The sequence below is a fragment of the Lepisma saccharinum genome, chromosome 6, assembly GCF_977018435.1.
Source record: "Lepisma saccharinum chromosome 6, izLepSacc3.1, whole genome shotgun sequence".
In the NCBI taxonomy this organism is placed as follows: Eukaryota; Metazoa; Arthropoda; class Insecta; order Zygentoma; family Lepismatidae; genus Lepisma; species Lepisma saccharinum.
The window spans coordinates 92,839,436-92,855,263 of NC_139234.1; the positions used below are offsets into that span (position 1 = coordinate 92,839,436).

The following is a 15,828-nucleotide window of genomic DNA, read 5'->3' on the forward strand; positions in this document are numbered from 1 at the left end:
TGTTTGTATCCAAAATAGTTCAATTAGTGAATGCGAAATTTTTACAATTCCAAAATTTGATGAAATAAGGGTTTAAGGTAATGAAACATTTCTGTAAACCTTACATTGTTACACTAATGTTCACAGATTCTGCAATTCAATTCCTGATACTTAAGTTGTGAAAAACAGTTAAATTTTTTCAAGCATTTCATGAGTCAACTTATGACTTATTAGCAATACTTTGTCATTTCTTCATCATCATTTAATCAGGGCCTCATGAGGCCTCATGTTCTATTTTTTTCCTTGAAAGTGAGGGCATTTCAAAGGGGCATCTGAGTATATAGTTTTGAAGAATGAAATATGCATATATTGATGTCTTCGTTATTATAAGTATACGCTATGTATATTTTGTTTGAGTTCGTATATCTCTTTTCACTTATGTCTCGTAAAAGTAGAAGAAACATATTTAGATTTGAAAATTTTAATATTTTTTATCTTCGAGTTGTGTTTTACTCATTAGATTGCTTTTTCTGATAGTCAGCAAGTTTTTGCTTGAGAATTTTGGAACAAATAGTTCCTTTAATACATATATGGCAAAATTTTAACTACTTTTGGAATAATATTTTGGTGTATTTGCTTCAAGAGTCTAAACATGTACCTCTATGTGATATTTTCTAATGTTTTTAGTTATTATATAGTTTAAGTTTTAGTTCAACTAATAAAAATGTCCAAAATGAACTGTTTGCGTTCATATATATATATATATATATATATATATATATATATACATACACACATACACACACACCGCGTGAGGCACCTAAAAGTACCACCTGAAATAGCGTAGAAACCAGAAACAGTAGCGATGTGAGGTTTGCGGGAAACAATAATATCAAATGGGGCTCGTAAATCGGAGGTATGGGGTGGGTCAAAAAATATTGACAAATGGGGCATCTGGAGCAAAGTCATATTTTTTTTTAAATGGAACGATATACAATAACATGCATAATATAAAAGAGCACACGCAGAGAAACACAACGCCGTTGGTCTCATGCATCTACTGCACATAGGAACGAAGATATGGCCATGTGAAAATATGTAAACAAACTAACAAGTGGCCCACTTGACCGTCAGTACCACGGCATGTACAAGTATGAGATGTCTGAAGCCATTGGACAAGATGAAGACAGAACGTGTTAAAGGAAGAAAAAATACAGTAGACATCGTCAGCACCATGTATTTGACAGTGTTACAGCATAATGAAAATGACCATGACAGTATGTCGAAGAACCACTGCATAAGAAGCGGAAACCTGTCAAAGTGTGTGTTCAAAGTGGTGGCCGTCAGCTGCGATACAGGCAACGAGGCGCCCACGCAAAGATCGTTGCACAGAATGTAGCATCTCGTAGGGAATGTCCCTACAGGCCACAATAATGCGGTGTTGCATATCCTCTGGAGTTGTTGGCACATCCCGGTAGACAATGTCCTTCAGCTTTCCCCACAGGAAAAAGTCTAACGGTGTCAAATCTGGGGAACGAGCCAGCCATTTGACAGGCCCTCCACGTCCAATCCAACGATTTGGAAATGTATTTTCCACACGTGCTGTAGCGCGTCTTGCACTGTGAGCTGGGCACCCGTCATGTTGGTACCACATTTCCCTCCTTGTCTGAAGTGGTATGTCCCCCAATAGTACAGGCAGTTCATGTTGTAAAAACTGTATGTATCGGTCAGCATTTAGTGTCCCTTGTATAAAAAAAGGGCCAATGAGATGTTCACCCACTATACCACACCACACGTTCACACTCCATGGGCGCTGGCGTTCCACTTGGCGAAGCCAATGTGGATTTGTCACCGACCAATAGTGCATGTTCCTTAGGTTGACATTTCCATGATTGGTAAAAGTTGCCTCGTCAGTGAAGAGGATGCGTGACAAATTGGGTGTGTCATGTCGTAACAACCATGTGCAAAACCGAACACGGTCCACAAAATCATTCCCGTGAAGTTCCTGATGGAGGGAGATATGATATGGGTGAAACTTGTGTGTGTGCAGAATGCGCAATACACTTCGCTGACTCATCCCAGCATCCCTGGCAATTTCACGGGAGCTAACGTGCAGATTCACAGCAACAGCGGCGAGAACATTTGTTGCACCTGCCTCACCTGTAGTTGGCTTGTTCCGCACACGTGCTCGTGGTGTTACACTTCCGGTGTCTCTTAATTTAATAAATAACTTACCAAACAGACGTCGAGATGGCTGTCGTCTGTCCGGATATCTCTCTGCGTACACACGGTAGGCTTCTGAGGCATTCTTTCAGCATTCCCCATAAATCAGGATCATGTACGCTTTTTCTATGTTTGTGAACACCATAATCTTCGCTCTTACCACTACGACTGCTTGCTATGAACTAACACGATCTCGTGGACCTGCTATCAAAACTTGCTCTGCGTAAAGGCATTTCTGTCAGGCACCTGAGAAGTCTTGCATGCCGTTGTACTGACGGTCAAGTGGGCCACTTGTTAGTTTGTTTACATATTTTCACATGGCCATATCTTCGTTCCTATGTGCAGTAGATGCATGAGACCAACGGCGTTGTGTTTCTCTGCGTGCGCTCTTTTATATTATGCATGTTATTGTATATCGTTCCATTTAAAAAATATGAATTTGCTCCAGATGAAGCATTTGTCGATATTTTTCGACCCACCCCATACCTCCGATTTACGAGCCCCATTTGATATTATTGTTTCTCGCAAACCTCAAATCACTACTGTTTCTGGTCTTCGCTATTTCAGGTGGTACTTTTAGGTGCCTCACGCGGTATATATATCACCTGATTTCCAGTAATTGCTAGTGTAATTCAAAATCAATTTGAATTAATTCATCTAAATAAAGTTGGTTTTGATAGGGCGGCACTGAGTGCCGTGCGCGGGATATTTGTGCTAATATGTGGGTGCGAATGTCAGAGGGTTAAGCAAAAATCACCCCCCCCCCCAAATATTTTGATAGCCCGGTCCATGTCATTAATGTATGTATGTATTAATGTATGTTCATAGTTGTAAACTTATCATTCTGTTATTTTACATCTTTGATGGTATGAGAAATATAGTAAAATGAACAATTTTTAATTTCAGATATAGTACACGAGAATGTGCAAATCAGTATATGACATGGAGGAATTTAAAAGGAAAGCATTAACAAGAAGGAAATTCAAAACCAGTTTAAAAAATTTGAATGACAATTCAGGTAACATAAGAAGAATGGCAGAAAACAGCTGCATTTCACCTGAAGCCAAATTAAAAAATATATGTGCTCAAATAAGAAACTCTGAAACAGTTGACAGTGTGGATGAGAATCATGAAAGAACTAAATCTAAAGATCATGTTCAGAGTCCCATCCAAAAGAAAATGCTCTCACTTGATACCTCGATCCTTGAAATGTTTGATTTGGACCAAGAAATTTTGAATGCTACTAATAAGAAGCAGAGGGTAGATGATAAGAATGTGTGTATTCCAATCAGTGAAGAGTGTAATCATGATACAGCAAGTGTCACTTCCAACACACATGGTTGTAATATTGATGGTGTTGACAGTCATGACATACATGCAGGTTTATGCAGTGACACTAACATATTTCCCACCAATTCGCCAGAATTTGTTGTGCCTGGTGACTTAGAGTGCATTATGGATACTGATTTGACTGGGAGTAATGTAGAATGGAGAAAATGTTCCATTTCTAGTTCTACTATGACATCATCTGTACAATCAGTGAATGAATTTGTTATTGACAACATGATTAAGAAGGCTTTAATTAAGAATGCGCAAGAAGTTCATAAGTTGGAAAGGAAAGAAGTTGTACAGGAAGCTAAAGTTTCACAGAATATAAGCAGTTGTGATATTGGGCCATTTTTTGGATTACCTTCTAATGTGAAAAACCTTTTCAAGAAGTTCAAAGGAATAGAGAAGTTATACTGTAAGTTATATTATTAATGCATATTTTAGAGTAGAGGGTTTTAATCCATTTAGACTTTTTGCTTGTTACAATGTAATCTTAATTGCCTATGGTACACTTGATTTATTCTGACACCTAATTTGAAGAGAGAATCTCATCTCTTATTTTCAGATGAACTGTTTTGCCATTTTGATCACTTTAAGTGATTTAGACAAGAGCATTTTTCTTAACATTTATACCATGACCAAAATGCTACCGTGTAAAGTGAAAAAAAATTTATGGCATATTTCATGGCATTTATCAAGGATAGGATCTGTCCTCTATCCGTAGCATGACAATCACAAGCAACCTCTAGGTCATGAGTAGGGAACGGAACTTTATGTGCTAAAAAACACAGAAATATTTATTTTTTATGTGTCATAAATGTTGAAGATATGTGATAAAAACAGGAAAATATGTGACAAAAATAAAAACATTTGGTAACAAAAACAAACTATAACATGCATTTTAAACACCTGAAATTAGTTTCTAAATGATTACCTGTTAGCGAGCAATTTTTTGGAAGAGTTGCAGTGGATCACCATAGTTTTTTCCAAATTCTCCATTGTAAATCTGTGACGATTATCTCTAAAAAGCATCTTATATTGTGAGAAAGATCGCTCCACGTCACAAGAAACAATTCTTGCATATTTGAATCACGAAATGTCACTAACGCTTAAGTTTTCCAAAGCTTCCTCTTCCTCTACTTCACTTTCCAAAACACATGCAATTTGGCACAAAGTTTGAAAACCTTGTTTTTTCCCAAAAAATTCTGTACATTTAGACACTTAGATCCAGTGAGTTCTTGCAGTTTCGATTCTACTATACGGACTTTAACAATGGAAGCTGCCAAAGTGTTCGCGGACATTTCAAGCTTTCATATGGAATTAGAGAGAATGGACAGGTTTGTTGAGATGTATGCCAATTCGACTTTTACGGAGGGCTCCATCAACAGTTCTTGCAGAATTCTTCTTTGTCGAGATCATTTACAACAGATACAATTTTTTCAAAGTTCTGGGCGTAACATCTGCATCCAACCAAGTGCCCCATCGCGTAACTACAGGTGTAGGGGGAAGGGGAACCTTAGGACATTTTTGTTTAAAATTGTCTATTCTTCTAGCCAACTTGATAAAAACTTTCTTGCCATTTGAAACCAGTTTATCGACATTGGGATAAAGAGCTCTTATCTTTTCACATATTCTATGCAACGCATGGGCCACACATTTAAGTACACCATTTTGGGGTAGCTAACGGCAAGGCCTACTGCAGCTATTTTCATGTAAGCTGCAGCATCTGTCACGAGGAGAAGAACATTGTCAAATGTTATGCCTTCCGGCCACAATAGCTGCATTGCTTCATTAAAAAGCCTTGCTATCATTACTTGTAGCCAGCCCCAGCTACTACTTACAGCTATTTTCTCCCAATAGGATCATAGGCGAGGTGCCAGAAGTCTGCCAGCGAGGGTGTTCAAAGACAAAACAAACCTAGCACTCTCGATATGAAAGAGGTGCAGAGTAGCCTATAAACATTTTTCCTTCGAGGATTTCGAGGTGGATGAAGTCAATGAGCGATTTTATGTATTTAAAATGAAAATTCGCAAAATATGTATTTACATACGGAAAACTGGAAAATATGTGTTTTTATGTAAAATAAAATTTGCTGTGTTGACATATAAGGCTATAATCAGAATTTTGGCAAAAATGAGGGTCTGTATCTTATCGCAGAAAAAACATTTAATTACCTAAAGTTCCTTTCCCTAGTCATGAGTGCAGATGTAAACTATGTATCACTTCACATTTTTAAAAGCCAATAACTATTCAACCGAGAAAGAATAACGTTTCATATAAAATGGTGTTAGGTACAAAACAATAACACTGCTTAAATACAACCTTTGTCAGGAAAGTTCCAGGACTGATTTTTTATTCTTCACCTGTGATATTCCAACACAAGATATGGGTGTTATTCAGTGCTAGTATAGCAAGAATGTTAAAGGAAATGATTTCATCTAAAGCGGGCGTAAACCTACATTTAATATGTAATAATATATTGATATTTGCAGTTATTTTATTGGAAACTGGGGCAAGAATTTACAATACCGGACCCTTCTGTAATTTCTATGCTACTGCTTTTACTCACGAAATAATTAGTCACGATGATTTGTCTGAGGTTAACATGTTGGGGTGAGGTGTAGAAATTGCTCATTAACGTGTAAAAAGTAAAGTAAAAGTAAAGTGCTCCCCTGTGCTGTGCATAGCACTACGCCATGAAGGTGGTATAGTGGGTGCGGGGGTAACGCCCCACACTTTCTTGATCCGGTCGTGAGTGGGGGTGATGTGATCAGCATCACGCCCCTGTCCGCTAGAATTCATAATTTGGAAAAGAGAGACGCGGTAGTATATAAATACGGAGAAATAGTACTCACTTTTATCCGCAAAGCTGTTTTTTTCTTTTTAGATTAATTTCAGTGGCCACTGCTACCATCCTCGTTGGAACTTGCTGTACTGTTGCTTGGTATGCGTCTTTTGTTTGTAGTTCTCTGGCTGCCGCTAAGCTATACTAGCCGCTGTTGTTAACTGTTCGTCTGGGTCTGTGTCGTCTGCTATTTCCCAGTGATAACTGCTGTAGTAGGGTAATCCAAGTGTGCTGCGCTTGCCCGCTATCGATGTTTAGCTCGTGCGGGAAGTGCATTATGGCATGCGATTCCTTGATTTTGGTGTCTACAAGCGTGTGGGTAGTGCGTTTGACTTGAACCTTTTGAATTTTATGGCTATTGTATTTGATATGTTTAGCAAGACCAGTAGTGGGTTGGGCTTTTTTCGCATCTGCTAGGTGCTGTTGGATTCTTTCATTGAGACAGATCTGATGGACCTGCCGATGTAATGTGCCTTGCATTCACACACTGCATCGTATACACCTGGGTTATCAAGGGGGTAGAGTTTGTTCAGTTTATCAGCTATTTTGGAATTGGGTTTGTGTGCTACTTTGAGAAGAGCTTTGGATATGCGGTTGGAAGTGGTGAGATGGTAGGGGAAGGCAAATCATTTATATTGGCTGCTGGAGGTTGATTGTGGCTGGGTTGCTTGCGGATGGGTTGATTGTGGTTGGTTAGGGTGTCTGACCTGTATTTCCGCTTTTTTCAACAAACACTGTACCATCTTCACTTCAAGGCCCTGCAACAAAAAAAATGACAAACGTTAGAAATATGAGAATGGGACTTGATACTAATGAAGAGTGGCACATTATCAAAAATATCATTTTGTTTGCCTAGCTACCAATTTTCTGTTTTATGCTCAAAACTTATCAGTCACCCCATATAGTATTTGCAGTCACAATTTTAACTTAATTTAATGTATTGATCCACTGAAGAAGTACTATTTTTTTTTTTTTCATGATGAGAGGAATAAACAACGCGGTTGATAATATAAGATGTAAGCGAGTTTCTACAATTATATCTGTGAAACTTACTTGTAAATGTTCTATTAATTTCGGTGGCCTCTGCCACCATCCACTTGGGAACTCGATGCTTTACTGTTGGGTTGACTTCCAGTTCCTGTTGTTTCCTTACTTACCGCTAGGGGCGCTGGTGTAGCCATTTCATCTGCTGTGTGTGATGGGTTTGAGTTGTTGTAATAGTGGGAGCCAGACCACTGTCGATGTTCAGCTCGTGCGGAAAGTGCATAATTGCGTGCGTCTCTTTGATTTTTGTGTCGATTAGGGTGTGCGATGTATGTCTAACTGAAACTTTTTGGATCCTGCGTTTGTTAAACTTGAGGTGCCTTGCTAGTCTGGTAGTGGTTTGGGATTTTTTTGCATCCGTTAAGTGCTGTTGTATACGCTCGTTGACGGATCTGATGGATCTGCCAATGTAATGCGAGTTGCACTCACACTGGGCATCATATGCACCTTGGTTGTCTAGTGGTGAAAGGAAGGATCTCTTGTGTTTGCTTAGGACACTGACTATTTTGTTCACTGGTTTGTGTGTGAGTTTGATGTCATACTGTTTCAGGGTCTTTGCTAGGCAGTTGGAACTATTCTTTGTTCATTCCTACCCTCTTTAATACCACAGAACTAAAGAGTGACAATGAAACATGGTTACTGTTTTTATATGAAGTCAGTGTTATTGTGGGTGATAGGTGGGCAACTCTCATAATATCAGCTGGCATAGGACTATCTTGATTTCTTTTGTGATTACAAGGGTACAATTCATATACTCTGGTTCAGTAATGTAAGTGTGTAAATACAGTTTATTTTTCATTGGTAAAACGATTGCAGTCACTTGGTAACATGTATTAATTAAGCAGGTCAGTGAACTATCCAGAATCATTATAGAACATTTGCAATTTTATACTGGATGAATTGAATATTGGTTAAAGTTCTTCACAGTTGTCCGAGCTACCACATCCATCACTGATTTATTATAAAGGAATTTATAACATACCTTACAGTGGCATAGTGCTTGCCTGGTTGCTTGATGTTAAAAAAAAAAAAAAAAAAAAAAAAAAAAAGTCATCAGTAAACCGCTAAAGATTCTATTTTTTTAAATCATAATATTGGTTGTTGATAAATTTCTCATATCTATACATTATCGGCATCTCCAACAGTTTCATATCAGGACCTCCCTGATGGCGCATCAGTAGCTTCGTCACCTTGTAATGAAAGGATCCCAGGTTCGATACCCGGTGGAGGCACATAGTGGTTCGGATCCCACTTTAAAACTGTACGTCCAGTCACAATTACATTGTATCTAATGATATATGTTTGACGGTTGAGCGGAGATAGGTAATTTACTCTGAAAAGTTTACTTTTCATTTTTCCACTCAAATTTTCTTTGCGATCGATTTCGGCACCCGTCTGGTGGTACTGGCAGCAGATGCCTGATGAAGCCACCAGGTGGGTGGCGAGATCGATCACAAACAAAATTTGAGTGGAAAAATGAAAAGTAAGCTTATCCGAGTAAATTGCCAGTCCCGATTTGCCTTACTGTGCATAAAGTGGACTTAAAACCCAAATTGAATTCAAAAGTTTCATATCACGCCATCCCTATGCTACACGTAAGCTGTATCATGATTTATGAAAGAATCCACACAACAATTTTTTTGATATTAATTACCTTTTGATATTATCAAGTTAAAGAATAAAATTACAAACACTTTGTGTGTGTAAGGGTTGGCAATGTAATTTACTCCTTATGTTTTTTATGTAACTTACGCATAATACTTGACTAGTAATTTACTTCACGTAGAAAACCAGCTTTTACGCAGATGTACAAAACTAGTTTGTACATTAGTAATGTAAAAATTACTCTAATTATATTACATGTTTAAACTTTAATTTTCTTACATTTTTCAGTACAAAATTTTTATTTTCTAAAGATTGTTTATACAGCCACCTCACGCCCTCACCCTCATTAACAGATATTTTTAAATAGAACTGTTCTTTCACATATTTTTAAACATTGAGAAACCTGTTGATATATACATCTTGCATGCCTTCCCTATGGCACTGTGGTAGCATCGTCACCTTAAAATACCTGGTTGAGGCACATAGTGGTTCGGGTTCCATTTTAAACTGTAGGCCCAATCCCGATTAGCATTACTGTGCATAAAGTGGACTTAGAACACCAAATCAACCAACCAACCATGTACGTCTTGCACTAGTACTTGTATTTGTAACATAATGATTAACAACTATTAATTTGGATTGGATTTCAAAGTTTTAGTATCAGCTTCAAATTCCTTTTTCATACATATTATACACTTGCATAGCCTAATTACGATGTGAATGTGAATATGGCAGTTTGTAAAATTCCAATACAAGAACACATACAAATTTGGAAGGAAAGTTTTTTAAAACCATTTTTTTTCTGTTTTCTGCCACTACGAACTGCCATACATAAAAATAACCATCGCAAAAACTATGTTTTCTTTTCATTCTTATGTTTGATTCTAGTTTCCATTTAGTTTACGTTTTATACGTATTTGCATGTCGTGCAGGAAACCTTTCTTTACGCGTAATTGCACAACCCTGGTGTGCGTTGTAGTAAGATATCACTGTTTTCATGTTGTAATGATTGTGTATTCAATTGCAGCTTGGCAAGAAGAGTGTCTGAACCTGAAGGCAGTGCATGAAAGGAGAAATTTGGTGTACTCTCTCCCAACAAGTGGTGGGAAAACTTTAGTAGCTGAAATACTCATCCTGAAAGAATTGCTGTGCAATAAGAAGAATGTCATCTTTGTTTTGCCTTATGTCTCAATAGTACAGGAAAAGGTATGACGATACACGTAATGTTAATTTTTCATGTTTTTCAAAGGGGTGAGGTGCATTTTGATCCCATTTTTTGTCATGAAATGATGTTTATTTACGCAACACCTTCCGAGGTCTGAATTATCCTGTGAGTTATGCAAATCACAGAAAATTGATTAATTCTGCTGTAAATATTTGAGAAGCAAAAAATGGATGCAGGAAAAAGCTTAGTACTCTGAAACTGTAATATAATTAAGCCTTGTTTCCATATTTAAAAACACTAAGTTGCTGACCAAAGCAGTTTATTAAGATAAAAGTTTAGTTCTTCGTCTGAGGAAGACCCTGATACAGGTCGAAACGTTACCTGTTAAGTGTTTTTATCTTAATAAACTGTCTTGGTAGCAACTGCCTTGGTCAGCAACTTAGTGTCTCTGATCACTATATAAATGTGATATTACAAGTAAAATGTTAATTTTGTGTCATAAGTGTAGTTTTAAAATTAAATTTAGGTTTTTATTCACCATTTTAACACCGAAATTCCATTTTATTTACCGCCTTTGATCCCAAGATATACCCAGTTTTTGTACCGATACCTTGATCTTTTATTTACCATAAATATATGGGTCTAGGTATAGCATTTTGTATTAGTGTGGAACTTTATCTGTTATTTTGTGTTAGTGTTCTAAGTGTTATTCTCTTGTGCTTTTAGATGTAATTTTCTGAAGCATGTGTTAAGTTTTCATTAATTTATTACAGCAACAATGATAAAATAGTACCTCTGCTTGATAGTACAAGGTGAGGCAAATGTCCGGCACCACCCTCATAATTTGAAAACAACTTGAGAGAGGGTGATGAAATTTAGGGTATGGGTAATTGGGGGTGGGGGGCACACCAGATGGGGCTAGTGTGTATCATGCGTTTTCTCAAAAATAAGAATATGCAGTTATTTTTCCCCTAACTTTATTTGCTGAGGATATTTTCACAGTTGAAGTTCACATTTGGCATCCTACAAGATGTGCCCATTTTTTGCTACACGCAACGTAAGATGTTTCAGCCAGTCCTCATGGACACGCAATAACACTGCAGGGTAGACAGAGTCACATGCTTGTTGGATCCGGTGCTGGAGATGTCTGAGATCAGTGATTTTCTCTTGATAAACTATGGCTTTAAGATGACCTCAAAGGTAAAAGTCAAGGGACGTAAGATCTTGAGAAAAGGGTGGCCACTCAGTGGGCCCTCTTTGACCAATGCAGTGACCCGGGAGCTGTTCATCCAACCACTGCCTGACACATAACGAGTAGTGCGGAGGTGCGCCGTCCTGCTGGAAATAGGCTGGTAATTCGCCGTCTGGGTTCATCAGTGAGGGAACACATCTTCCTGGAGAATATTCAGATATATCTCCCCATTCAGGTTGCCATGGATGAAGACAGGTCCCACAATTCGGATGTTCCATATACCACACCACATCGTTACCTTTGCTGCACCGACTTCCTTACGAGGATCTGTCCACGATTGGTTGGTATCTGACCACTAACGATGATTCTGCTTATTAACCTCACCTTTCACGAAGAATATGGCCTCATCACTAAACAGAACACTTTTCAGGAACTGGGGATCCTCGTTGCAACAAGCCAAAGCCCAGTCTGCAAACTGTAACTGTCTGTGTCGGTCATCCTCAGTTAAGAACTGCTGCATTTGAATTTTGTAGAGATGCCACTTGTTAGTCCACTACGTTCTCTGTCACACATGGATCCTGTCTCCTTAAACTTCTGCATTACACGCAACACTGTGGTATGTGAGATGATGTGTCTCTCTGAATGCCGGGCATTGAAATCTGCAATCACCCTGGCACTGCACTCCCCACTTATAACAACAATTTCGATCCATTCTTGGGGAATTAGAGCCATGTTAGATCACCTGGGACATATAAGTACAACCCATTACATTACACCAAATGTGAACTTCAACTGTGAAAATATCCTCACCAAATAAAGTTAGCGGAAAAATAACTGCATATTCCTATTCCTGAGAAGATGCACATAAATTATATGCTACATGACCCCCTTCCCATTTGAGACTCTGGATGTAATTCTAAGATGACAGATTTCAAGATGGCCACCATGATACACACTAGCCCCATCTGGTGTGCCCCCACCCCAATTATCCATATCTGAAATTCCATCGCCCTCCGTCAAGTCCTTTTAAAATTAAAAGGGTGGTGCTCGACTTTTGCCTCCCCCTGTATATTATAATTTACTTGTGTAGACAATATTTACAATCAAAATTTTACTACCTGAAATAGTATTTTTTAATTAATAAAGGCACAGATTCATCTCTTCCTTTGGTTTTTCATTTAAGATATAATCACTGTTGTAGCATGGTATTTAGTGACCTTCCAGAGGTAAAGTATAAATATGGAGCTTCAGGTTCAGGGACAGTCATATTGCAACAAATGATCAAAATCCTTCTGCACTTACATCACCTGTTTGTCTAACTCAGAGATTTTCCTGTTGAGATCACTTTGTATCTCTTCTGTCACATCCACCATGGCTGTTTTGATTATTGTAGTCAGTGGTGGTTTTATTTTCTTTAAAACCGCCGCACACCGCCGGTTCATTGTATCAAGAAAATTCTCCCATTCGTCCCATAGAGAAAGACACATCTTCACCTCTCCATATTATGCCAAACATCTGAGAGCCACTGCTCCCTTCTCTTCCTATTTATATGCCCCGCTAATGACCTAACCTGTTACTGGAAACTTTCCGCTGATCGGCTATCCAACGACACACCTACCTACCTCTTGGCCAAGAATTCAAACTTACAGGAATACATAAACATACACAAGAGTTGCACACTTACATTACCAAAACACATGAAACTAAAAAACCGACCGACCCAATTAAATTAATTAATAAACATATAAAATAAAAAGGATCAAGTAATGAGTGCATCATTACAAGCTACAGCTGTTCTTTGTTTTGGCCAAACATGCCCACACTGTTCGATGTTGTCTTTAGATCTCTTATCAACGATAGCTGTTGCACAAGAGCGGAATTTTCATTGATTCGACAATTTTGCACTCGATGCACACTCAACATCTGATGCCAAAACAATATCACCACTTGCACCTGCTTCTTGCCCCTGGGGTGAAACCCCAAGTGTCATATTTCCTCCTGCTTTCCACCTAACTGTTCCTGCTCTCATATGTCGTACATACAAACATCCAGACTACGTTTTTGATCTATGCCAATTCTTGTTGGCCAAAAAGAAAAATATGTACGAGTACTTATAAATGTAATGCTATCTGCTCATTGAAGTAATGAAATGAACTGTATTTCTAAGCACAGTGAGCTTCTACATAATTTTGTTGTTAAAATATTCAAACAGAAAAGTAGGATGGAACACTTTTACAAAGTTCCACTCCAAGAAATTCCATAAAATAGGCTAAAGTGAACACTTGTAGAGGTTGAAAGGGAAAAATGGTTTCATTAGGAAAGCAATTTATCTGAAGGAATTATTCTTTACAGTTTTGTACAGTTATAGTAAGATTGTTTTTTTATTGTCATATTCCATATTCTTGTATACAGTGGAACCTCGATTTTACGTTTCCCGGTTTTACATTTTCCCACGTTATACATCCAATCTTGATGGTCCCAACATAGCAAGATGTTATAAAATTTACCTCGATTTTACATTTTCCTGCATTTTAGGTTTTTCCACCCTGGTTCCCTGAAAAACATAAAATCGAGGTTCCACTGTATTTATTTTCCTCCAAAATATGCTTTATTCCAGGACTCCGCAGACTGTTCAAAAATATGGAAACCATATTTTTTCCACAGATAATCAAACTTACAATCCCATAAAACCCCATCAGTATTTGGGGAGGACGACAAGCTTTCATGCGATTCAACCAATTTCCATTCCATGGGAGGCATTTGTAGTTGCACTTTTGGTGTTCCACCTTACGGGGTTAAAATTGGGACCCTTAGTAAAAAAGTTAAACAAGAATACTGTAATGTTTATAAGCTGTGATAACACTACAACTAATTGTCACTAGCTATGATGTTTTCATTATCTGATATAACATTGACAACAGGCTGGATGACAGTAAATCTGGTCTCTTGCATTTTATGACCTGACAAAGATGCGTCAAAGTTTATGTACACCGCATGCCAGTAACGGTTGCACCTTTCTCACAAAAAAAAACTATAAGCGGGAGCACCTTGTGGTCGAAGTGCGAGTGTGAGCCATGTGAAGTGCAGACGTGCAGGGACTTGCCGTGTGGCATATCATGGAGGCCACATTTTTCTTCAACCACAAGGGTCCCCTGCTTATCGAGTTTTGTGAGAAAGGTGCAACTGTTACTGTCATGCGGTGTACATAAACTTTGACGCACCTTTGTCAGGTCATAAAAAAAAGACCAGATTTGCTGTCGTCCAGCCTGTTGTCAATGTTATATCAGCTATAAAATTGAACAGTTGTGATCAGTGATAGACATGTTTCTATATTATGAGGGACAGTCAAATGAAAACCGAACACCCTCTACAAAGTGACAATGGAGTTTGTTTTATTCAAAAGTAATTGCCACAAGTGTTAAGACATTTATCCCACTGGGAGACAAGACGATCAATTTCAGTCTTGTAGAAATAGGTAGATCACTGACGGATCCACAACCTCATCCACTGTTGCACTTCCTCGTCCAAATGAAACCGACATCCACGAATGTCTTTCTTCAGGTCACCAAAAATGTGGAAGTCACAAGGGGAAATATCAGGGCTGTACGGAGGATGTTCAAGCGTTTCCCAGCCAAATGTCTGAAGCTTATCCCTCACCAGATTGGCAGTATGGGGACAGGCGTTATCATGCAAAAGGATGATTCTGTCCGACAGCATTCCAGGGCATTTTGACTTTACGGCACGTTGCAGTTTCTGCAATGTGTCTGCATAGCGCTGTGCATTGATTGTAGCTCCACGCTCTAGGAAGTCGACAAGCAGAGGGCCCTTGCAGTCAAAGAAGAAGCTCAGCATGACCTTACCGGAACTCGTATGGACAGCCTTGGATTTCTTTGGCGGGGAAGAATAGATGTGTTTCCATTGTTGGCTTTGCTGTTTGCTCTCGGGCTCAATATGGTGGCACCATGTTTCGTCCCCTGTGACGATACGTGACAGAAATGCATACTCTTCCTCGTGGTACCGCTGCAAATGACTCAGACATGCAGTCATTCTGTCAATCTTTTGTCCCTCCGTCAGTTGATGCGGAACCTACTGCGTGCAAATTTTTCGGAACTGCAGGTGATCTTTGATAATGGCATGCACAGAGCCACGACTAATGCCAACCTGAACACGAATTTCTTCCTCTGTGATTCGTCGGTCTTCCCGGATCAGACCATCGATCCTCGCAATCACATCAGGCGTAATGGCTCGATGGGCCTGTCCTGGGTGCGGATCATCTTGCAGTGATGTGCATCCTTCACAGAATCTCTTCTGCCACTCGTGCACACTTGTCAGGGACATGCAGTGTTTGCCATACACTGCAGACATGCGACGATGAATTTCCGTGTTCCAGCACCCTCAGCCACCAAGAAACGAACCACACCTCTCTGCTCTTCTTTGCTTGCCTCC

General features: G+C 38.9%; 1 protein-coding gene across 1 annotated transcript in view; it reads left to right on the forward strand.

Moving 5' to 3' along the window:
• Window positions 1-15,828, forward strand: part of LOC145988930 (helicase POLQ-like) — a 108,809-nt gene that overhangs the window by 16,585 nt on the left and 76,396 nt on the right. Inside the window, exons 2-3 of the mRNA XM_083124228.1 lie at window positions 3,109-3,946; window positions 10,053-10,231. Of these exons, the coding sequence (XP_082980354.1) occupies window positions 3,124-3,946; window positions 10,053-10,231 (1,002 nt within the window). The 5' untranslated portion in view covers window positions 3,109-3,123. The remainder of the gene's footprint in view (window positions 1-3,108; window positions 3,947-10,052; window positions 10,232-15,828) is intronic.